Here is a 25,708-nt window from a genome sequence, read left to right as displayed (position 1 = left end):
CTGTTCAGCACAGACTTTAGAAATCTGGTAGGTAACACATCAAGGCAGCATGTAGATGAACTCAGACCGGTGATGATCTCATGGACAGTTTTGTCAGTTACTGATGCAAAGTGAGTTAGCTCTAAGTGTCTTGGTGGTTTTAGGGTATTTTTTTGCATTGTGGGATTTATAGCATTTTTAATGCTCTGAACTTTGTCATTAAAGAATAATGCAAAGTCATTACACTTGGATGTGGAAATGAGTTCTAACGGCAGCTGAGCTGGAGGGTTTGTTAATCTGTTTACTGTGGCAAACAGGACACGCGAGTTGTTAGTGCAGCTTCCAATTATTTCAGAAAAATATCTTTCCCTAGTTCTACATAAGATTAGGTTGTACATGTTCAGCTTCTCTTTGTAAATCTCTTTTTGAATCTGGAGCTTTGACTTGCGCCATTTCCGTTCGGCCCTGCGGCACTCCCTTTTCTGTGCCCTGACCGAATCATCATTTCTCTATGGCGCCTTCTGCTTATTTTTAACCATTTTAGCCTTTATAGGGGCGATGGTGTCCAGAACATTCAAAACACTAGATGTAACAGAGTTCAACAAATCATTTACATTAGAACATGAGACATTTTCAAAGTTTATCATTTCCATAAACAGTGCACCCGTGTCATCATTTATGTGTCTCCTCTGAACAACTGCAGGACCAACCGGTGGTTTGGGAGACACAGACAGGTCAAAGAAGACACAGAAATGATCAGACAGAGCAACATCGATCACATTAACATTTGAAATATTTACCCCCTTTGTAATTATGAGATCTAGAGTGTGTCCTTTGCTGTGGGTGGGGCCTCTCACATGCTGAGTAAGACTGAAGGTTTCAAGGACAGCATCAAGCTCTTTAGCGTTTCTGTCACAAATATTATCAACATGCACATTGAAATCACCTGTAATGACCAAACCATCAAAGTCTGTGCATACGACTGAAAGCATCTCAGTAAAATCATCAATACAACTTTGATAGTGCTGGGGAGGCATGATAAAGTCTTTTTAAGAGTCCTGTTTTGGACTAGACATGAGTTGTTGATGTGACATTAAATGTTTTATTCATGAACTTTCTTAGTATTTGTTGCTCTTTGTGTACTCAATTTGTTACTTAAATAAAAGTACAGATATAGGATAAAAAAACAAAAGTAAGTAAGTATTTTTGAGTATTTTTTCCTATTAATTTTACTAAGCATTTTTGAAGGGGTATTATCTTTATTTGATTTATTTTGTATTTGTTTTGTTTATTTGTTTCTCATTGAATAAAAAACAGTGAGGAACAACATTTGTAGACGTATAAACACTTTCACACATTCTCACAAACATCCTTTCACTCGCAACATTGTCCATCTATTTGCTTCCGTCCTTAGTACTTATAACTTAACACTGGTTTACTTCAGAGTGACTCACATGCAAAGGGCTGTCCCAAAGACATTTAAAATAAGGTGCTAGTTTTCTATATTGGTAAGTTGGCAGAGCCTGAGACTTGAGGTTTTCCACCTTTCCAAAGAAAATGTTTTAGCGTATTATTGTACCATAAAAAGATCTGTTTTGGAACACACATTGTTCTTTGTTAAGAAGTGTGGCTATAACCACATTTATAGTATTTACCTTTCCCCACAATCTTACTGTAAATTAAGTTTACTCCAATCCTACAAATATATTTACATTTTATTTAACAGTTTGTCAGAATTATAATATCGTCAATTTGGTTCAAGTGAATCCCAAGATACTTCCTCCCTTTCTCCAACCACCTAAAGTTCAAACCTGATAATAGAGTTGGCTGGGGTCCAAATAATCTACAGGCAAGAACCAAGAACCTCCTCTTTATAGAATACATACTTTACATAATATTATCTGATTTTATTAGCCAGAGATTCTAACACATATCTATCTGGTTGACCTGGAAATACTAAAAACTGGGGAGAGAACTCTGCTTTTTGTCCACATCTGTTATGTCCTGTATGACACATTTTAGCCTGGAGATATTGAACATACTCGTGTGTTCACTTCTTGTTGTAGAAGAATGAATAATCTTACAATCATACAACATGATCATTGTCCATTAGCTTTGATCATTGCTTCTTCAGCAGCTGCTACTCTCATCAGGCTCGTCCCGCGGATAACAGCAGAGTCCAGGCAGAGCCATGGTCCGGTCCAGGCTGATCCATGGTCCAGGCTGATCCATGGTCCAGGCTGATCCATGGTCCAGGCTGATCCATGGTCCAGGCAGAGCCATGGTCCGGTCCAGGCTGATCCAAGGTCCGGTCCAGGCTGATCCATGGTCCAGGCAGAGCCATGGTCCAGGCAGAGCCATGGTCCGGTCCAGGCTGATCCAAGGTCCAGGCTGATCCATGGTCCAGGCTGATCCATGGTCCAGGCAGAGCCATGGTCCGGTCCAGGCTGATCCATGGTCCAGGCAGAGCCATGGTCCAGGCTGATCCATGGTCCAGGCAGAGCCATGGTCCAGGCAGAGCCATGGTCCGGTCCAGGCTGATCGATGGTCCAGGCTGATCCATGGTCCAGGCTGATCCATGGTCCAGGCAGAGCCATGGTCTGGTCCAGGCTGATCGATGGTCCAGGCTGATCCATGGTCCAGGCTGATCCATAGTCCAGGCAGAGCCATGGTCCAGGCAGAGTCATGGTCCGGTCCAGGCTGATCCATGGTCCAGGCTGATCCATAGTCTAGGCTGATCCATGGTCTAGGCTGATCCATGGTCCAGGCGGGTTACGCTGCGTTCACGTGCCTTTGGGAAGAACGTCCACGGCGCGTAGATTGAGCATCAACCACATATTGAGACCTTATTATGAAGAGGAGTCTGCATTTATAAGAGTGAGATGGCCCCTCGCCTGCCCCTTGCGAACCGTGTGAAGAGTGACTGCGGACACGGGATGGTCCCGGTCCCCTTGCGAACCGTGTGAAGAGTGACTGCGGACACGGGAGGTCCCGGTCTCTTCGCGAACCGTGTGAAGAGTGACTGCGGACACGGGAGGTCCCGGTCCCTGAACGCATCACTTGTAGCAACAGCGCGCGGCAGCAGAGCGGCAGCAAAGCGACACCGCGAAGCATCACGTTGCCCCAGTGCGTCAGAGGAACCCGAGACTGTGGGTGTCTGGTCTTCAGACTTTTATTTTCGATGAGCTGAACCCTCATGAACATGTAGGATTTAACAGTGACTGTTTTACTTTTGGGATTTTTTTTCCTCATTTTTTTTATTTCCCCCCAAACCCTCAACGGAACACGCACAGCATCTGTGCCTCTTGTGAGCGGAACTGCACTGAACTAGACCAGTCTAAACCGAGAGAGAGAGCAGCATTTGTCCTGACGGTCGCTGCCATGAGGTAAGAGGGTCTTTAGGACATGTTGAGCCCTGAACTGTCCTCCAGGACCCGACACTGTCCCTGCTCAACACGACCAGCCCAAAGGCAGCGGCTTGCGGCGGAATATGGCTGAATATGGTATAATATGGTATAATATGGCCGCAGGCAGCGATAACCACGGTGTCGTTTCTCTGGAGATGTGCTGCGTTTGTGTCAGTGCGTTTGAATGGGCTGACTATGGCCGCATTCATGGACAATCTTTGTTTGCTCTGAAAGTCTGAGTTTAAAGGGCATTTGGGGAAAAGCTGGTGATAACTTGATTATGTGTATTTAGATCTTTGTGTATTTAGACCTTCCCCAATTTAGCCTTTGTAAATTGTCTGCAGTTGGATGGTTTCGAGTATGAAAGAATGAAGTTCCCCTGTGCTGTCATGCCTCTCCCTTTAGAAGCCCCTAATTGAGTCCAGCTGTGGTGATGTGTCCAACACTGAACAAAGCATCGACCCTTTGATCCAAAGCTCAGCTTCTGCTTCATCAGGATCTAGTGTTCTGACCGGGCTATTTAGATGACTATGTCCATTATTGTTTGGATATAACTTAAATGTGTAGGGTATTTTGGAGAATCACTGCGTTTTTGATGGAACTGTCCATTTAAAAAAAAATAAAACTCGATTGCAATGAACACAGAACCATAGTTTTTATTGTACATGCATAGTAAAGAGACCTGCTGAAGATCCTGACTATGACAGGAGTGACTGACATCACGCATCATAGGTGCAGGAGAGCACCACTCTCCTGCACCTATGCACCACTGATGAGAAAGAGTGGCCTCAGGCAAGGCATCTGCTCCTGAAGGTGGATTAATGGAGCCCATCTCAATCCATGAGCAAGATGCAAACAGCAGACTAGACCGGATGGACAATACGACAACCGTGCAGATTAAAGCCATGAGTTGACCTCCTTGACCCCTTTGTGAAAGCCCAGGTCTTTTGCTAGAGATATTCTAGTCTGTGGTAGTTGGTGACTCCAGGAAAAGGTATGGGCTCAACAAACTCCACTGTTATTGTGAAGCCCTGCATCATTATTTTCTTATTTTTTTTTAATGGGTTGAACCAGATCAAATTATGTTCTTAATGGGTAACATCCATCCCATTTCTTTTGCTTACCCGGGGCTGGGTCACGGGGCAACAGTCTAAGCAGGGACTCCCAAACGTTCCTCTTCCACAGTTAATTAAACAACATAAAAGGAACACAACAGAAAGAAATGGAGCATAAACAGTTTTACATTGTCCTAAACATGTAGTCAATTATACTTTTTGTCTTGTCCTTGATTGCTGATCTTTTTCATAGTGGGCTTCTCTCCTGCTGCCAAAACTATGCTCCGAAGTATCCATTTATTGTGCCCATGGCAATAGTTTTGTGGCCCAAATACATTCGGACAGTACCAAAACACATGATTATGGTGGAACACTTTGCAACCACAGTTTCTCCAGCAACTTTTACTGTGATACATTTTTCCAACTAAATTCTTTCCCCAAAAATTATTTTGTGGTCCTTGATTGAGATGTATACATGTTCCTATTCTTCATCTGTCAAAACTAAATTTGTCAAAACCTTCACCACTACGGCACGTTGGCTGAGTCATAGCTAAAAGGTCTCGGACCGGGGCCATTGCAGAGTTTGCATCTTTCTCCCTGTGTCTGGGTGGGTTTCCTCCGGGTACTCCAGTTTCCCCCATCAACACAAAACATGCACAATATCTATATAGATCTGCAGTATGTACAGTGAGTAAAGTAAGTATTTCAACACCCTGCAATTTTGCAAGGGTCTGAAATTTTCGTCGTAGGTGCATTTCCACAGTGAGAGACAGAATCTCTAAAAGAGTCCGAAAATCACATTGTATGATTTTTAATAATTGTATGTTATTGCTGCGAATAGGTATTTGAACATCTGCCAATCAAAACGAATTTTGGCTCTCAAAGCTTGGTGAAAAAAAGATCAAATGTGGGAGCAATTGTTTGATAATGGAAGAGACTACAAGAGCTCACCTCATGGGGTCTCAATGATGATAAGAAAGGTGAAGAATCAGCTCAAAACTACATGGGAGGAGCTGTTAAATGACTTAAAGAGAGCTTCAATGGTTACACTACGCCTTCATGGTTTATAATCATGCATTGCACAGAAGGTTCCCCTGTTTAAGTCAGCACAGGTCCAGGCCGTCTGAAGTTTGTCAATGACAATCTGGATCACCCAGAGGAGACATTGGAGAAAGTCATGTGGTCAGATGAGCCCAAAATATAACTTTTTGTTATAAACATTGTGCTTTGGGGGGTGTTTTCTGAAGAGGGGACAGGGCAACTGCACTGTATTAAAGAGAGAATGAATGGGGCCATTTATTGCAAGATCCTTCCCTCAGTCAGAGCACTGAAGATGGGTCCTGGCTAGAGCTGGGTTTCGATTCAAATTTCAAGAAACGATTCGATTCCGATTTTTATGTTTCAAAATCGTTTTTTTCCGATTTCTCAGATCCCATCCGATTCGATCCGATTTCGATTCGATCCGGGGGTTAATGTTATTAAAAATGAAAAATGTATTTGAACCGTTTCCTTCACTTTTGACATATTAAAACTAGTATTATATCAATATTAAACAGCAAATCTTACAAGTATTGGTAGTTACTGATGGAAGACTGATGAAAAGGTTAAGGGTCAATCTACCTTCAAGAAAGATAATCCAGGAGTCCTGAATTATCTTTCTTGAAGGTAGATTGAAGTTCACTGAGGGAAATGAAGAAAATAATTTTAATTAAAAAAATAATTTAAAAAAAATCGATCTTTGGACTTACGAATCGATAATCATAATTCATTAATTCATAATGTGAATCGATTAAAAATCGGAAAATCGATTATTTCAACCCAGCTCTAGTCGTGGCTGGGTCTTCCAACATGACAATGACCCGAAGCACACAGCCAGGAGAAACTAGGAGTGGCCTTGCCATTCTATATCTGATAGAAAGTCTTTGGAGGAAGCTGAAACTCAGTGTTGCTCAGCGACAGTCCTGAAACCAGACAGATCTAGAGATGATCTGTGTGGAGGCGTGCAAACCTGGTCAAGATCTACAGGAAAAGCTTGACCTCTGTAATTGTAAACAAAGGCTTCTGTACCAAATATTAACCCTGTTTTTCTCAGGGGTTCAAATATATATTTGCAGCAATAACATACAAATACATTATTTAAAAATCATACAATGTGATTTCCTGATATATCAAAGTGGATCCAGAAAGGAAGTGCATCCAGAAAGTATTTTTTTTGTTATGCTACAGCCTTATTCCAAATTTAATTCAATTAATTATTTGCATCAAAGTTCTACAGACAATACCCCATAAGGACAACGTAAAAGAAGTCAAGTCAAGTCTGGGCTCTGGGCCCCTCCAGGACATTCACAGAGTTGTCCTGTAGCTGCTCCTTTGTTTTCCTGGCTCTGTGCTTAGGGTCGCTGCCTTGTTGGAAGATGAACCTTCACCCCAGTCTGAGATCTAGAGTGCTCTGGAGCAGGTTTTCATCAAGGATGTCTCTGTAACTGCTGCATTCATATTTCTGTTGATCCTGACTAGTCTCCCATCTCCTGCAACTGAAAAACACCCCCACAGCACGATGCTGCCACCACCATGCTTCACTCTAGAGATGGGAGGAAGATTGAATTCTTTGATGCCAAAGAGTACAATCTTTGTTTCATCTGACCAGAGAATGTTGTTCCTCTTGGTTTGAGAGTCCTTCAGGTGCCTTTATGTTAACTCCAGGAGGGCCTTATGTACCTTTTACTGATGAGTGGCTTCAGTCTGGTCACTCTACCATACAGGCTGCAGAGATGGTTCATGCTCCGCATTCTCAGAATAGATATTTATCCTAGAGTATTATAAAAATCTGAGTTCTCAGATCAGATCCACAGATTGAGAATGACTATTGGATGAGAGTAGAAACGTTTTGTTTTTTCAAAAACGGTGCCCGGATGACCACATTTGAATCTTTTTATTTATTTTTACAATGGAACACTCTTGGACGAATGAGGGATTACACAACCTTTTATCTACTTGATGACTAATTTTCTTTGGTAATTAAAAAAATAACCCCTTTACCTTTATGCATTAGGGCAGTACTAAAAATATGGATGTTTCGGAAATAGATAGTTTCTTGACAATACAAAATCAATAGTATTGATGCATATTGTGATACTTTTAAACAACATATTGGGGGGGGTTATAAACTTATTAATCTGCTGATGACTACATTAAAGGTGCAATAGACGATTTTTCGGTGATTTGAGAAAGCAGGTGGAAGTGCGCATGCGCACTCCCCCGTGTGGATTGATACAACACACACGTGCGTTTGTTTATTAGCGCGACGGATCACATCACATCTCTCGTCTCCCGTAGATTTCAGTCTCTTATGAGTCAGCTCAAACTGTCTTTCTCCGTCTTCATTTTGTCCCGTACACTGAGGGAACTATATTATGATAGATCAATGTGCTTAGACACGCGGGACCGTGCTGCTCTCGGGGGACGAGCTGCACGCAGCTGCAAGTGAGCGGTAGGTGCGTTTTATGATTGATACGTGGCAGGACTAATTGGCAGTCCACGCCACGAGTAAATAAGACACAGATTTGGACCAAAAAAATCGTCCATTCAACCTTTTTAAGGCTGAATCTCCTGGGCTGAAGTGACTTCATATAACTTAATGGCAATGTGGACAGGAAATTCCAATACATTTGTTATTTTACATAATCGAAAATGCTATTGTCTAACTTTTTACACTTTTCTTTCGGGATATTTGTGTATCAGGATACATATTGTATTGTGGAACCTGTATCGGAATACTTGTAATAATTGTGTGTGACGAGAATGAATCCTAGACGTGTTGTACTTCATTTGTACGACATTGACTTTGAGCTAGACTGTGGTTGAGGAGTAGAGCAACACAATGCTGATGGAGGCTTTGCTTTGTTTGTTGTATGGACTCCTTCTATGGATATGACTTTGCAGCAGACCTGGTCCTAGCCTACAGTATATTTAGATTCTGTTGCTGACATCTGAGCTTGGATTGAGGCCAACTGCTCCTGGGGCTTCAGTAAACTGATGCCTCCAGCAGGGCTGCTTCACACCCAGCCACAGCTGACTTGACCTGTGTTGTCTTGAACCTCCAGTAAAACATCTCTAGACATCTCCTAGTCACACTGCCTGTGTCAATGTCCCATTAAGAGAGCAGATAATTTCACTGAAATGATTGTCAGGTGGCCCTGACATCTACTGTAAGCTGCATTCAAGGTCCATCTCTGGAAAACATTTCAAACACTCTGAAAATAAAACATGCTGGTCTTAGGTTTCAAGAACAGTAATTATGATTCAAGTAAATAATGTTCACAAATACATTTTGTCCACACTAAATTATGTTATTATTTATTAAGTTTAATGTTCCCTCCTATACATCTGAGCAACAGTTTACCTTTTATAGAGGTTGTCCCTTTGTTTACCTTCTTTAAAATTTGAAAAATAACTAGTTTTAAATGGTTTGCAGTGGTACAAATGTATTGCTCGGTTACCTAATTACTCTGAGTCTCTAATTATTAATTGTGAAAAGTTTTAGAGCACTTTTCGCAACTTTCAGAGACCAGAGCAGAGTTTACTTATTCATTTGCTTCCTCTGTTTTATGCAACATTTTGTGGACTTTTTCCATTCAAAGTACATTACATTTTGTTTTAAATTGTTAATTGCTATGACAACAGTACAAACTTCTTGTCATTCGGAAACCCATGGATAGCTGGATGCAGACAGCACACAGCTGTCTCATTTCCATCCTCTGCATAATTACTCTGTGTAATCAACCAAAGCAATGAAGTTAAAGCAATAACCAGCAGCAATTGTTGAGCTGGGTAGTTTGTCCTTGAACACATTTTTAATATTATTTACTAAGTTGCTTAAATACACTACCAACAGCTATTAAAAATAAATTTGAGTACCAAAATTGTCCCTGAAATATTGTGAACCTGAGCATGGTTGTCATGCTTATGCAGTGCTCCCTAAACCTATCCCACTTGTAGATGGCTCTCTGCTCAAGCAGAGCTATTTTGGCTTCAGCTCCCACGGCTAACTGCTGACAGTGATGACACATCCAATGACATTGTTAATCTGCAATGACAAATTGTCTTTGAACAACATGAATCTGTCTGTGCTCTCTGCACCTTTGTGACCTGTGAACACAACAGCTATTTTGGAAACCTGTTTTGGAGACTCATTGCCTCCCCAATTTCCCCACTCAGCTGCTCTGCTTAGGGCCCGTGCATGTGTGGCAGGGGTAGGGCTGGGGGGGCCTCCACCCCTGTCACTGTCAGTCTGAATTTGATGTCAAGTCAACTTCACAGTTGGCCTGACAGTACACATCATACTGTTGAGTTAGGGGAACACAAGAAGAACAAAGGGTCCTCTAAAAGGATTTCTGGTGGATGTGGAAGAAACATCAACACCAAAATGACCCGAGACTCGTAAGTTTTATGTGACGGGAGACTGAATGTATCACACTGAACAATGTATGCATTTGTCACCTGGCTTTTCTGAAGCGTCTGTTCTATTACCACGTTGTGTTCAATCTGAAAACTTTTGCACACCCAGATTTTTTGTCATTGTACTGTCAACTCTTGAGTATTTAATCTAATGCTCACCTTTGTCTTTTGCATTATCTTGAAAGAGGTATTCAGATGATGTTTTCACAATGCATCAGGAATTGTGGAAAAATGGGCCTCTAAATGTCTTGGTTGAGGTCAAGTATCGCACAAAATGCGAATGGACCACAAACATTTACCACAAATGGGCAGAAATATTGTGTTGCAGCCTTCTTTGGGAGGTTACGCTAGATGTTTCTATCTCTCTATAAAGTACATTTTGATAGATATTGTTATTGTGTTAGTAGCACACAGACCATTCTCAAAGTGTTAGCACTGTGCTTTTCATCTGTCCTTTACTTCGTTATTTGTCTGGACTGTAACATGATCTCCATCTTTCAGTTCACATGACAGAAATGTGATCTGAACATTTGTTAGTCTAGAACACAGGTGTTTTCTTGGAGTCTCATGGGACATCCAGACCAGAGCTTCAAGCCGTCAGGTCCTTGTACACACATGTACACCAGTGACTCAACAGACGTCTTCTTTAATTAACCTTTTTAAGAAAATATATGTAATACATTTCTATGAATATTATTTGATTTTCTGTTGTAATTCTTTTGGAAAAGTGCAAGTGGCTAATAGCTACATTGTGCTAACATTACAATTAAACTAATTTAATTAGATTTGAGTTCAATTCATTTCAATTTGTAAATGCTTTGGTCTTTTTGTTGGAGTTGTTGTTGTTTGTCTTCATCATCAGTAAAAGCATGTGGTTTGGAACAGAGTTCAGAATTAGAAAATCATTAAGGAAATTTGACCTTTTTTGTATTATTGTGTTGTTGAACAGGAAATTGATATTGATAGCAATGAAAGGAATGAAATTTCCCCATGTGGGACAATAAAGGAATATCTTATCTTATCTTATAATTTAATTTGTGTAGAAAATTAATGTTGACATATCGCCCAGGCCCAAATGGTTGTTTTTATTTGTGCTGAATTTGGCCTGATCGCTGCACTGTGCTGAGGTATAATCCCTGTTGCTGCACAATGTGTCTAATTGTGCTGTGGGAGCACCGAGCAGGGTGTGAGTCAGGAGCGAGAGGAAGAGCTGTCGGATGCACACAAATGTGCTGTGACTGAGCGCACTCTCCCAGGTTCCACTCGCTACACCCACAGGACTACCTGTTGCCTGGATACCCTTTGCGCCCGCCATACTGATCCAGCCATAGTGAGGAAGCCATGGGAAAGGCAGCACTGGCCAGGTCTGGGAGACGTGTTTGAGAGGAACGCCATGATATCGCTTCGCTGTTGATGTGGTGGAGGAGGGGTAGGCAGGGCTGGATCATGAATACTGATCTACAGTAGAATATGCCGTTATAAGTGTCATCCTTCAACAGAGATGTGCGCTGGCCTCCAGAATGGAAATCCACCGGTATGTACCTGCTATTATGACTATTACTTTTTCCCATCTCCAAACCACAGAGCATGCACCATTGAAGTTTGGCAGGAGCATGAGACGCTCATCGACGTTGTCACCAAAGGGATTGGGAATGTGTTTCCTTCTGTGGTTCATGGATAGGGACTGCAAGAAAGGGCTTCCCCCATAGGAATCTTTATATTAGAAGCTTGCAAGAAATGGTGACAGGAAGAGAACGTGACAAAATGTTGAACCTGTCCCTTTTCGATCAATGATTTGCCCAATGAACTCAGTATATTACAACAACATCTGTAAATGATCTTTAGTAATTTGCCTACCCCCATCTCCATTGAAATAAGAGAATATTGTGATGTCATCTGAAACTCGGGGTCACCCACAGTCCCCTCAGGGAAAGGGTTGCAATACTCATGCAATACTCTTCATTTGGCACAGCACCCTGGCTAACTTTACTGACATTGCTGCTGTGGGATGATTCAAACATTGTTCTACGGGTGCTCTCGGGTGCAAATGTGATCCAGAGTCCAGAAAGAGTGGGCTTCATATGTGTCCCTGTCAAAGAAAACCTCACAATCGCAGACCTCCTTTTAATGTTTTCAAAAACATTGCATTCAGATTTGATCTGCCACTGCCATGTGCTGTGAACTTACTTCAATTTACATATTTTGTCCTAACAATATATATCACCAGTGAAGCGTTCATAGGTCTCAAAGCTGTGTAAAGACATACTTGAATGATTTTAAACTTAGTAGTGACAGGTGGTGACTGTCTTAGTTGTGTAAGATGTTCTTCCGCATCCTTTCAGTGTAAAACTGTGCAGGCGATACGGAAAAGAAAAACATTTATTTGTACTTTTTTAACTTGGTGAAATGTACCAACTGTAAATTGTGTATATTTTACACCAATCTATTTTATTTTATATCTAAATTGTATGCATGCCATTTTTGCTACATTTTGCTACTATTATTATTCATTGTTGTATTTTGCACCTTAATGCCAAAGCCAGTTCCAGTTTGTAAATTCTGACAATGCCAATAAATTACTTTCTGATTCTGAAAGTGGCCATACCAACTTGTGCTATCAGATCGTGAAGCTAACAAGGTATGGGTCTGATTAGAACTTGGATGGCTGGGATGTCAGGTGCAATGCAGCGTGTTTGTTTATACCATGCACTGTCCCCACCAAATAAACTATAATAATCATTGTTATTTTCTCATGATATGACATTCCCACAGAAGGTGAACTGAGCAAGAACATATTACTATAAATCCTGCATATTCACAACTGCCTTAAATTTCTAGCCCAGGTAGAATCATCTTCAGTTTGAAACCTGTGCTTGTACATTACACCAAGGCTGAAGTACGTTAATCAAGAATTTAGTAATCGAATAAGTTCTTCAAGAGATTTCGGGCGTCAAAAATAAATTGATTAAGTTGTTATCTGAACTTACAGATAAGCAGAGAGAAGAGGTTTTATGGCTTTATATTAAAGCTATGCTTGTGTTTTTGATAATAAAACCTATTTTGGCTGGAAATGTATTCTCTCAAGATGTCTTCAAGTGGCATCACTTTATTTAAGCTTTATTTGGTTTTAATTTGTTAAAAATGTTAGCAAAATCTAATTGACAGGACATTCCAAACAACTAATTGATTAATAGAAAGAATAAATAATCGTTAGTTGCAGTCCTGCAGTACACCTCAGATTCGCCTTTGTCATGTCTTTATACATTTTAGAATAATATTGACTTGTTTTGTCATTGATACAGTGAACTTGATGCTGCCCTTGAAACCTTCAGTCTTACTCAGCACGTGAGTGGCCCCGCCCACTGCAAAGGGCACGCTCTAGATCCTCTAATTACAAAGGGGGTTAATATTTCAAATGTCAATGTGGTCGGTGTTCCTCTGTCTGATTATTTTTGCGTCTTGTAAAACAGCTGCAGTACATCCAGAATGCTGCTGCTCGGGTCCTGACTAAAACCAGGAAGTACCATCACATTAGTCTTGACTAGAACCAGGAAGTACCATCACATTAGTCCTGACTAGAACCAGGAAGTACCATCACATTAGTCCTGACTAGAACCAGGAAGTACCATCACATTAGTCCTGTTCTCAGGTCTCTGCACTGGCTCCTGTGGCTCAGAGAATAGACTTTAAAGCAGCTCTGCTTGTGTACAAGTCTCTCCATGGCCTAGCACCAAAGTACATCTTGGATATGTTAGTGCCATATGAACCATCTCGGACTCTGAGGACCTCAGGGACCGGCCTCCTGCTGGTGCCAGAGTCAGGACTAAACATGGGGAATCTGCGTTTCAGTTTTATGCAGCTAAAATCTGGAACAGTTTTCCTGAAGATGTGAGACAGGTTCTACAATGTTTAAATCCAGGCTAAAAACAGTTTTGTTTAGCTGTGCAAATGACTGAAATGATTTTCTTTGCACTCTTCTCTTTTATGTCTTAAACTGTTTTGTGATTCCTCTCATGTCTTTGTGATTTTAATTTTTTCCTGTTTTGTGAAGCACTATGAATTGCCTTGTGTATGAATTGTGCTCTACAATTAAACTTGCCTTACAGTTATAGTTCTGTTGAATTAACGAATATTTGTCCAAAGGTTTTGTTTTCTCTCACCTATGGTTGCACACAAGGGACATATATAACACTTAGTTAATGAGATCTGCAGCCTGCAGTTATGTTTGGTTAAACAAGCTGGTACAGTGGTTAATGTGAAGGCCTCGTTGTTCACTGAGCTTGTATAGTTGTGTCCAGACCCACTCTGCTCAAAGTGCTCACTGTGCTTTCTGTCTGCGTAAACATCAGATAATGGAGGTGTTGCTCTCATCAAACTAAATCTAAAAGTAACCATATGATGTAAATTGTATTCTTACTTTTACTTCATTGTAGAGTGTCCTCGTTGCAGAAATATGTATTTTAAATATGATTGCTGCAGTGAAGTTCATTGAGCTTCATATTCTGGATCACATCCATAGAGCAACGCTCTGATTCAAGCTGAAATTAAGTGATTTTTCAGACAAGGTAAACCCTAACCTCCTTTTTCTTTTCGTAGTTGTTGAGTTTTAAATCGGATTTGGAGCAGAATGAGATGGAGCATTGTTAAGTATGAAGAGGATTTTTTGTTACGGAAAGCACGGTTCTTCTTTTTGTACCATGGAATGTAGTGGTCAGTCAGACACTCCACATACTTTACAGAGGTCATGTTCACACCTTCAGGGACCGTAAAGGGGCCGACCAGCTCTCTCCCCATGATTACAGCCTAAAACATGACTCCGCCTCCTCCTTGCTAACGTCGCAGCATGGTTGGGGCATGTTGGCCGTCCACCAACCATCCACCACTCCATCCATCTGGACCATCCAGGGTTGCACGGCTCTCATCAGTGAACAAGACCGTTTGAAATTAGTCTTCATGTATTTCTGGGCCCACTGGAGCCCTCGTGAGCATTGGTTAAGTGAGAATAGAAGGTTTAAGCATAACTACAAGCCTCTGGAGGATCCTACACCTTGATGTTCGACTCTAGAGGCACCAGCAGCTTCAAATAGCTGTTTGCTGCTTTGTAATGGAATTGTAGCAGCTGCTCCCTCAATCTGAAGTATTTGTCTGGCTATCTATGGTTTTCATACCTTGTCCAAGGCATTCAACTATTTCATGCTTTTTGACACTAGAGACATCCTTTTTCTTTCCCATTTTGCTTAAGGTTAATGTGGTGGTGGTGGTGGTCTTTGTAGTGGTAGTGTTAAGGTTAATGTGGTGGTGGTGGTGGTCTTTGTGGTGGTAGTGTTAAGGTTAATGTGGTGGAAGTGGTGGTGGTGGTAATGTTTAACGTCCTTAATTATTTTTTTCCTTTTAATTGGACTTACCTGGCAAACTCATTGGCACAGATGTCTGAGATTGATTTCACTGACCCAAAGAGCCCTGAGACACAATAACATCTTTGAGTTTCACTGGAAAACAAACAAAAATGACCTTTTTGACTCTCACAATTTGCATTTATAATTTGGAATGCGGTTATTTTACAGTGTAACAAAATAAGTTATTGATTGTAGGCCCAGGAACATAACTTTCAAAATGTTTGATTTAGCTGCGCACTATGCTTACATGTGTATTTGCTTGTGTTTGCGCAGTGAACAGAGCATCTGCCAGGCGCGGGCTGCTGTCATGGTATACGACGATGCCAACAAGAAGTGGGTCCCTGCCGGAGGCTCCACTGGCTTCAGCAGAGTGCACATCTACCACCACACGGGAAACAACGCCTTTCGGGTGGTAGGACGCAAAATACAGGACCACCAGGTCAATATCTGTCAACCTAACTACGCATGTTCCTTTCATATAAATGCACTTTTTGAAGAATGCTCCTGATAAACTAGTGCTCTTCAGAAGACAAAGGGAAAGATGATGTGGAAGAATTAAATGTCAAACGTTTAAGTCATGCTTTTACCTTTTGAACAGGTGGTGATAAACTGTGCCATTCCCAAAGGCCTGAAATATAACCAGGCCACGCAGACGTTCCACCAGTGGCGCGATGCCCGACAGGTTTATGGCCTCAACTTTGGAAGCAAAGAAGACGCAAACGTGTTTGCCAGTGCCATGATGCACGCACTGGAGGTGCTCAACTCTCAGGACACGGGTAAGAGCACTTTGCCTTCCAATGACTCCACAGCTTTGTTAGAGGTCCCACTAATGCATTATATAACATTTAATGTTCTGTTTAATGTTAAAAGGACAGTTTGTCATGTTTTTCATTGTATGGTGGGATAGTTCCTGTGGTAAATATTAATCATAGTCAAGTGGCAGTTTGTGTAGAAACATTGAAAAACACAGGAAGTAATGCTGAGTTCTCAAAAAGAATCCTTCTGTCATCAGAGTTCATGTTCTAGAATTTGCCGTAACCTCAGATGAGGAGTCTCTTTTCCCTATTTATTGCACTGGACTTTGCCATAAAATATCTAAAACTTAAATGTTAAATGATTTCTCTTAGTGACGAGACGTAAGAACTCCTTGTATCACAAAGAAAATCTGCACTTTAACAATATTAATTTGAACTACTAGCACCTGTATTAAATATAATTGGCTGATGGTTGTGTTCACATGAGATCTCTATAGTTAAAAATGGAGCAGGTCAGAATTCTCAGGTTTAAATGTCATATTGAAGGCTTTAAGTCACTGGGAGAGGCTCCAGTCACCAGCGATCCTAACGAGAACAAGCAGTAGAAAATTAATTTGTGTCCATATGTAATTACTGAGCATATCCGCATGAAACAAAAACTGGCACAAACGTTTAAGTCTTCTCTGTCAGTTTAAATAATAGCCCCAGAAATTGGTGCCTTTATTCATCTGAAAGGACTTAAACCATAAGATCAAGATTGTGGAACCAATCCCAAAGGTTCATCGCTTGTGGATTTCTTGTTTGGATGTTTCTTTCAAAAAACTGTAAATTGCCCATAGTTACACAGGCCCCACTCTCTATCTGAGACATGATCAAATTCTAGAATGTGAATGGTTGTTTTCAGATTTCTGATTTAATCAGACGGTTTCTATTAGTGATTAGGCTGAAACTAATCAAAATACACTCCAAAATACAGGAACAATTTAGGTGCAAGAAACAATTTATTCTGACAATTTAAACACTCATTCAAAGGGAGGCTATGTATCATGTTTGTTTCAAATATCACATACATGAAAAATATTATTTTAACTGAAAATAATTGTAATATTGCTTTATTCCTATTTACAAACACCTTGGACTTGATGATGTGTTTTGGACCTCAGTTATCCAATCACAAAGCAGCGTGAGCCTCTCATGAGTCTCTCATTTGGGTCGCCAGTTCCAAAGCTGAAATCACTTGTATTGGTGTAAACATAAAAGCCCTCTCTCTGATGTGGATGGTCACTACTTAAAGCCCAGAACCTGCTTTTGTCTCGCCACAATTTTGAACTTTCTCCTTTATTTCAGACGACTAGTTAACTGCAAAGATCTCAACAAAACCTCACTTCACATCTACAGCTAGTGCTCACTTTCTTAACTGGATCTCTCATTCTCCAATACCTCCACAGCCTAAACACTTTGGTATTAACTTTAAATTGATTTTATTTGTTTTTGATGTCTTCAGAGCCGGGCGCTCATTTCCTGACTAATGCCCTACCCTCCTCTTGAGCTCTCAGCTCAGCAGATCAGGCTCTCCTTGTCTTCCTAAAGACAAAATCTAAATATCAGAAAGGCTGACTCATTTCCTGTTCTTAAACCTCTTCTTATAACTCATTGTTTTTGTTTGCTGTTTAACTTTGTTTGAAGGTTTTAGCATTTTTCTTTTTTTCCGTTTCCTGTTTGTGTTGTTTTGTCTCGCGGTTTAATATTTACAACACTTTGTTAGGCTGTGCTGTTTTTAAATAGCTCTATAAATAAATGAATTCCTCTATGCTGCTTGTACATTTTTAAACCAGTAAGAGTGCAGGCTACATGCCCTATAGCCGACCTTTAACAAATTCAAGGCATTGACATATTTTTATTTGTGAAATAATAACTATTGTGTAAATTGGCTCTGGGCCTTGTTTACAGTATAGTTGTTTAACTTTCCAAATTAAGAAAAACTTGGTAAAATTACTTGTTAAATCTTAAAAATAATGATGTTAACTATGTTTTAGTCGAGCGTGTAGGCTAACTTGTCATATACAGCGTTTTAAAGTATAACTGGCTGGGCAAATGAAGAACTGTGTTGGGTAATTGTACATTGAGAAGAGACTTGTGGTTGATCCACTCTTTTCCTCCACAACACGGCTTCTCTCAGAGAATGTGATGTGTCCTGGCCTGATGAGCCAGCAAATTAGTGCTGAAAAGGCAAAAGAACGGCTCTGGGTCTGTTTTTCTCTTTAGTAATTGGCTTCACTGTCTTCACTAGAAAAGAAGATTTAGAAAATGACCAAATAAAAGCTTTAGTCATGTCTTTCTATCACAAATCCACAACTAGGGCTTTTATTTTATTTGAACATCCTTCATTTTCAGAATAAAAGAGGAGAATTCTGGTATTGAAGTTATCTACACTAAATTTAAATCTTGCTGTTATGAAAAGTAACTGTACATTACTTGACACACAACTAATGTGTAACGTGTTATTAAGTAAATAAATAAACTCAATAATCATACATTATGAAATAGCTCTACCTGTTCTTCACAGGTGGGCACAGTGTGGGCACAGTGTGGGCACGGCTCACAAAAGACGCAGTGATCATTTCTGCTCAGCGACCTGAAACAGCTGCTCCTCTGGGGAGCGTCGAACAGCTGAGCTGGATTTGTCTGAGTGTTTTGTGTCATTGTGAACACACAGGAAACCTGGCTAATTCTGAACACAGCTAATTCTTATGTTAATTGTGACATTTATTCTATCTAATGGCAAGTATTAAACAATACGTAAATGTAAAAAGTAAGCTGTGATTCCAAACAGATTTCCTCACATGTTCAGAAACACAGGCCTTTTTTCCTGTCTCACTTCCTGCATGTGGCGGCTGGTGTATTTTTGGGCCGGAGACAGAAAGTTGAGAAGGACAGTGGGGCAGTTAGACCTCTCCATCACTGCTGAGGCTGACAGGCAAATGATCCAGAGCCAGGGCTTGTCAGAGCGTCCGCACAGCTATAGGAAAGATGATGACACAAGCTTCAAATATGTGCTCTGAATAGCCTGGAAACACTGGGAGCTAATGCTAGGTTTCAGATGACATCACAACATTCTATGGCCCTGTACAGTTTTATAGACCCCACAGGCTTTTTGATTAGATACTTTTGGGAACATTTCTTTTGTGTATTTTTAAGGCAACAGAGGCAGGTTTCATGAAGCTTCAATGCTTTGTACCACAGTCAGTCATAACTCTAATGTTTGACGCATTAAAACTGCTTCATGCACTGCACGTGTATGTTATTCAATTACGAGGGTTTTGAGACATCCAGGCATAGAGTTGTTTAAACTTTTTTCTTACAGAAGGTAAACGGCTCTTTAGCTAACAGTTTCACTCCCAGCCAGTTTAGAGGGATCCACAGTTCAAGCCCCGAAGAAACTTTCTGGTTGGGAACAAAACCGTTGGCTGTTAAATCAAAACAGCTGGACTTTATAATTCTCAATAGCTATTGTTAAAGTTTACAATGCAGCTATAGCTCATTTGGCTGACAAAAAGGCTACGGGCTGCGACAGTGTCACGGCAGAAAACGTAAAGTATTTCTGTCCAAACTAAGGCTGTTGTACTGCTTGCACTGTTACTCGAGGGTCATGACCTCTGAACTGCTGCCTGACTCGCTACATACTTTAGCCAATAGCTTTAGCGAGGGAGGTATACCTAAAAGACAAATCCATGCTGGGAACTGATCTCTGTATGTATTGACTAAAGGAGACCACACAGTTGACTCTAAGAAAGAACTTTTTGACAAATTAAAGCAAAGCGGTGACAGTATTTGAGTACAAGTGGACCAGGATTTAAGAATCAGAGAATACACAAATCACAATCTTTTGGTCTCTGTCTGTACTTAGTTTGTTTTTTTCTATATAGATGTTCCTTGGAGCAACTTATGTTTGAATCTACACTTGAGACAATGTTTTATTTTGATGACAAATGATTGCTCCTCAGCATCACTTTCCACACTTTAGTTTAAAGGTTGAACATGTGTCTTCCTCTATAGGCGCCGCACTGCACAGACAGGGGCCCGCAGTTCAGAATGGCCCCACAACAGAGGAGCTGGACCTCCACAGAAGGTAAAATATGTCCCTCGGTCATTTAAGATAAGATAAGATAAGATAAGATATTCCTTTATTGTCCCACATGGGGAAATTTCATTGGTGCAACGCAGGTAGATACAGAGGTAGATACAGAAGAACAGATCACTTATAGGAAGTCTGAAAAACACTTTCAGTAGAAGATCTCCTATAAATAAATAAAAACTCCCATAGACAAATAAATAAATAAATACCATTGCATGTGATCCCGACAGTAATTGCACATGAATATGTGTCACGACAGCACATAGATTGCACATGAATTCCAACAGCAATTGCACATACGACAGAATTGCACATCAGTATTAGGTTAGGTCAGTATTGCGACGGGATAACGTGACGATCTCCGGGTAAGACGACTGTTCTCCGCAGTTTCATGAGTTCCTCCTTTGTGGAAACGCGGTACGGCGCCGGCCGGGGGGCGGGGCCGGAGCCGGGGGGCGGGGCCGGAGCCGGGGGACTCAGAGCCAAGACACGACGAAAACACTCAATCCAGCCGAATAAAGTCAAAAGAAGTTAATTTAAAGCGATTCCAGTGCGTGTCCCGATCGTTCGTGAAGTTCCTCTTCTTCACGGTGGGCTCGCTCGGAGCTAGCTCACGTCACAACAACACAACGAACGCAACGAAAAACGCTCAAATCCAGCCGAAAAAAGTCAAAAACAGTTGAATTTAAAAAACTATTCCAGCGCGTGTCCCTATCGTACAGTAAAATAGAAAAAATATACTAACTATATTTACAAAATATAGGAGATAAAGCACAATAAGTGTGAGAAAGAATTTGTCTGAGTTCTACGTAGATATCATCGCAACAAGTCTTACGAAATGTAATGACTGTCGTGGGAGTGTGATAAAATGTAAATATATGATTATATTTGTGTGTTAAAAGTTATCTGCATCATTAGCCTGGGGGGAGGGAAAGGCATGTATTTCTAATAACATGTGTGAAGATGTTGTAGAAGCAGCCGTGAGGAATGTTCCTCCCATCCTGGGGACCAGATGGGTAGAACATTCACCAAGGTTTTTATCTCTAAAGATAATACCAAAGAGTCGTAAAAGACAAGTGCCTTGATGTGAAGCTGACCAATGAGAAATGTGACCCGCCTTCTTTTCTATGTGTGATTTTAATAAAATGACTTGTAAGAGGGAGGAACGCTGAGAGTGATTTTGGAAAGTCGTTCAGGTTGCTTACAACAGCTTGACTTGGCTAAGCCTTCCTCTTCCTTGCAAGCCACACAAAAGACTGACGTTTCTGTGTCGTTTAATATTCTAAGTTGAATTATGTTCTCTGACTGTTAAGTAATAGCATTGATTCATGTGTAATTTCTTGACAGGGAGCTTCAAAGGTTTCGGTGGAGTCTTGTAGACCTGGTCCTAAACTCAGATTACTCAGATGATTACTCGTATGTGGATGACACCTTTATTTATGTGCATGGAAATGACACCTCTGCTGTTGCTGCCTCTCTGACGTTATGGGACAAATGTTATGTATGTTTGTCTTGGACCTCACATTTGGGTTAAAAAATCAGTTTTTATATACACCTGAAATGTACTCTGCATTACTCATACAAACGACGATGGGTAATGCAGAGTCTCGGGCAAGTGAAACAACATTAATACCCCTAAAATCTCTATATAATCAGGCAGTAAAAGTGACTAGAAACCATATACGTAATATAATAATATAAGGCACAATCACTGTCAAATCCTTCAAATCCTTGCTAAGTATAAAATGTTACATTTTAATAATTGTATTGTGTATTTGGATGTGCTGGACACATCTCGTCTTTAATTAGATTGTTTTTTACAGAGAGCATAAACTGATAATAAAGAACTAATAATAAATATTCATTAAAACTGTTTAAGTGACATTTCAATTATGTGAAAACTCCAGGAGACAGATTATGATCATATTTTTGTTACGTGCATAAAAGTTGCTACTGAAGATAGAGGGAGAAATATGACCCTTTCATTGGAGCTGAGTGGAGACGAAACAAAGAGTGCATGGTCAACACATTATGTGTTAAAATGTGAAAAGTCATGCCTTTTGCTTGTCTTCTCACAAATGTGACTCTTATCAGAACTCAGAGATATGAGAGCTACTCTCCAAGCCCTGCTGGATTTATTATTATTATTTTAGATTCTTAACAATTCATTCAAAACAAGATGTCATGTCACTGTGTGTGAAACTCTTGAATAATTATGTTTGAAGAGCATCAAGTAGTGAGACTCCTTTGAGACCCCTATAAACACTGACTCATATGGGTTGTTATTCTGTGCAATCAACAGAAAAATGCCTTGAAAAGCATGTAGAACACAAGCTTGTGCTGTGTGATGAGTTGGGAAGTGCTTTAAATGCTGCTGTAGGCACCGCACGGAGACGCTCTCTTTCCCCATCGGGTCCAATGTGCCTCAGTGTGCAAAAGTGTGTCGGAGCCTGAAATCCTAAACCATTGGCCATGTGTGCTGCTGGCTCAGTCCTGACCTGCCTGGGGCTTTCAAACACTCTGTTGGTTGTTGTCAAAAGCAGGATGAACATACAGTATGTGTATGTGGGGGTAATTTATATGCCTATGGTGCAGTGTGTGTCACCGCCTACGCTTGCCTAGCAACAGTTTCCTTGGCAACATTTGTCAAGACCCAAGTGCGACACCAGCTAAACGGCAGATCAGGAGGTGTTTTACTGAGGGACAAATCCTGATGGAAATCCTTCTTGCTGGCTCTGCTATGAGAACCATTCATCTCATGGCAACCTGGACAAAAGGGAATGAAAATGTGACCTGAGATTCACTAATGCTCAGCTGAACAAGTCATGTTACAGACTTCAAATAAGAAAAATCTTTGGCCTATTGGTATTTGACGCTGAGTGGTGCATTAACTCTACCCTTTACCTCTGACCATCTGCAAACTATCTTAAGCTTGCTTTGTGAAGTAGTTAGTGACAGAAAAGTGCAGAATAATCCATAAAAGGAACTAGTAAGAACCAAATTTAGTGTGGACATGACTAGGACAAAAAAGGAAAGGTGTTCAAATGCAACATTTGGCCTAAATTAGGCTTACCTCACTGTACAGGAACGCTCTGTTGGGAATGTGAGCGGAGACGAACTACTTCCATCCACACACCTCAGCCACAAATTCTGCTATTTTTAGCCAATGTAGACACTTTGCATTCCTTGGGCAGCCGATCATGAAATTCCTCAAGTGTGTGCTGTATTTATGAGAAGGGGGAGGTCGTGCGCATTGTTTATGTACAGTTATTGTATGAGATGTGTTGTTGGTTGTGGTTTTAGTTTAGATTCTTAAGTGAAGTGAACATTACATATTTACACTGGCACCTTGACAGAATGGAACAAAGACTGTGCAGAGTTCCATGTGTGCTCAAAAAGTAGTCCATCATAGAGTTTGGCTTTGGATGGACAAATAATGCTTTTTACTGTGCAAAGAGGTTGTCCTGAGGTGAACTGAAGCGAGGCTGCTCCGACCACCTACAATCACACACGTTCATATCAGGTGATGTGGATGAAGTGGCGTGGCTAAGGACACAGTAGTTTGCACTAGAGCCATACCACTGTGGCCCCTGGTTTTCATAGTGCTCTTCCATCCAAGTTTCAACCAGACTTAACCAGGCTTGGCTTTTGAGATCTGAGATTGGGCTTAGACAAGCAGATATGGTCACAAGTAGGAGTTTTAGTAGCTACAAATGCAAGTTGACTGTGCCCTGCTGAATGAGCAAAGAGCTAAGGCAGCGTGGGAACTAGGACAGAGGAGGGATTTCCTCTCCCGTCAGTGTGATCTGTCTGTCCATGACTATTGGCTAGAACCTCCAGTCCAGAGCAGAGCATAGTGTTTCTCTGTTCCAAATCTTGGCCTGCATCACTGCTAACTTTGTGGACTCAATGGGAGGGTTCTCTCTGAGTGCAACTTCCTATCCTCTCTTAGTTAACGACCAGTAAATAAGTACATGTGAATCACAACAGAAAGCTATTTGTTTTTCTCAGATTTGTCCAGTGGCTACTCTCGGGTCGACGTCTGATACTTACGTCAAGATTTGACTTCTATAATGAAATGAGAGCAGACAAACAAATTGTCTAAATAGTTAACCAATATTGAAGGTGCGCATTGAAAGGAAGTTACAGGAAAACGGAAGCCAAGTCATCTGAATTTTTAAAACCCTTTATTTGACTGGGCTAAATCATTATTTTAAAACATTTTAAAAGCATGTTGGTCCACAGCGCCATCTTCATGGTGTGGTTTGCAGCAGATATTCCTCTTTTGTGGTTATTTTTTCAGTCCATTCATGTTCTAGGAGATGCAACTATTAAGATATTGAAAAAAAAAAAAGTTTTTTTTAGATTTGTCTAGTTTTGCACATTTGTGCCACTCGCTTACATAATGACAGCAGGTTTTCCCTCTTGATGTCCTCTAGTGACATCTAGTGTCTAATTTGAACAATCTATTTTCTTGTCAACAGTCTTGTTGTCTGTGTCCCTCAATCTTCCAAGTTCCATAGCAAAAGAAAAGTTGAACTCTGACAAAGGTTTTATTTGTTCTTGTTGAGTTTTCTCTCAGCTTTCACACCAAAATGCAGTGTGTTGCGATTGTCCTCTTCAGGAATTAAAGAATACATATATAATGGACTGTTTTTCAACACTGAAGTGATTCATGATAGATAAGAGATATTATTTATTTATTATATAAATGATTGTGACCACAATATTTTTTTTCCCAGGCAACTTCAGGAGCTACAAAGACAGAAGGAGTTGGAACAGGAACGAGAACAGCAGGAGCAAGAACGCCAAGAGCGCGATCGCCAAGAGCGCGATCGCCAAGAGCGCGAACGACTGGAACGGGAACGACTGGGACGGGAACGACTGGAACGGGAACGACTGGAACGGGAACGACTGGAAAGGGAACGGCTAGAAAGGGAACGACTGGAAAGGGAGCAGCACGAAATGGAACGTCAAGAGCTGGAACATGTGGAGCAGCGAGAGCTGCTGGAGCAGAAGGAGGAGCTGGAGCAGAAGGAGGCTGAAGTGATGGAGCGAGAGAACGAGCAGCCGGAGAGAGAGCAGCCTGACTGGGACAGAGGGAGACGCCCCTCCAACACAGGTGAGCCCACATTCTGCTGAGACTATTTCTCACCTGTAAGCACTGGCCCATCAGCCACACAAAAACCTGATTTGTTTAAACTAAAGTGCATTCTAGATGAACTTTCTCTAACTGCTGCTAACCAATTCCTCAATGAACTCTGGACTGTTCTAACGCTGGAGTGAGCTGCTTCTCAGACACCGAGACACTTTAGATTCATTCTAAAGTGCACAGATTGTGACTGTGTCTTTGAGTCAAGCACATCAGTAAATCTAAAACAAACAAACATCGACTAATAGCAGTTTGTTTTTGATGCAGCGTTTTTGTGAACAGTGGGAGCTGTGGCTCAAATTGCTATGTTGACGTTAATTTAAATGTCGCAAATAATAATAGTAGTGAGTTTGAAATGAAGAAACATTTTAT

The 25,708-nt window shown here is 40.9% G+C and overlaps 1 protein-coding gene across 4 annotated transcripts in view; it reads left to right on the top strand.

Annotated features, from left to right (window-relative positions):
• Positions 1-3,021: 3,021 nt before the first annotated feature.
• Positions 3,022-25,708, top strand: part of enah (ENAH actin regulator) — a 31,340-nt gene continuing 8,653 nt past the window's right edge. For 3 of the 4 annotated variants that reach the window (XM_072444007.1, XM_072444001.1, XM_072443990.1), the window contains exons 1-5: positions 9,723-9,880; positions 15,568-15,733; positions 15,893-16,070; positions 20,106-20,178; positions 24,927-25,306. In XM_072444007.1, coding sequence (XP_072300108.1) covers positions 9,741-9,880; positions 15,568-15,733; positions 15,893-16,070; positions 20,106-20,178; positions 24,927-25,306 — 937 coding nt within the window. In that variant the 5' untranslated portion in view covers positions 9,723-9,740. Of the gene's footprint in view, positions 3,366-9,722; positions 9,881-15,567; positions 15,734-15,892; positions 16,071-20,105; positions 20,179-24,926; positions 25,307-25,708 lie in introns of those variants that run through there. The other variant, XM_072443994.1, reaches the window with a different exon arrangement.

Source organism: Eucyclogobius newberryi, unplaced genomic scaffold (genome assembly GCF_026437365.1).
Source record: "Eucyclogobius newberryi isolate DKJ021-1_F unplaced genomic scaffold, fEucNew1.0.hap1 SCAF_1, whole genome shotgun sequence".
In the NCBI taxonomy this organism is placed as follows: Eukaryota; Metazoa; Chordata; class Actinopteri; order Gobiiformes; family Gobiidae; genus Eucyclogobius; species Eucyclogobius newberryi.
This window is presented reverse-complemented; position numbering and strand designations above follow the sequence as displayed.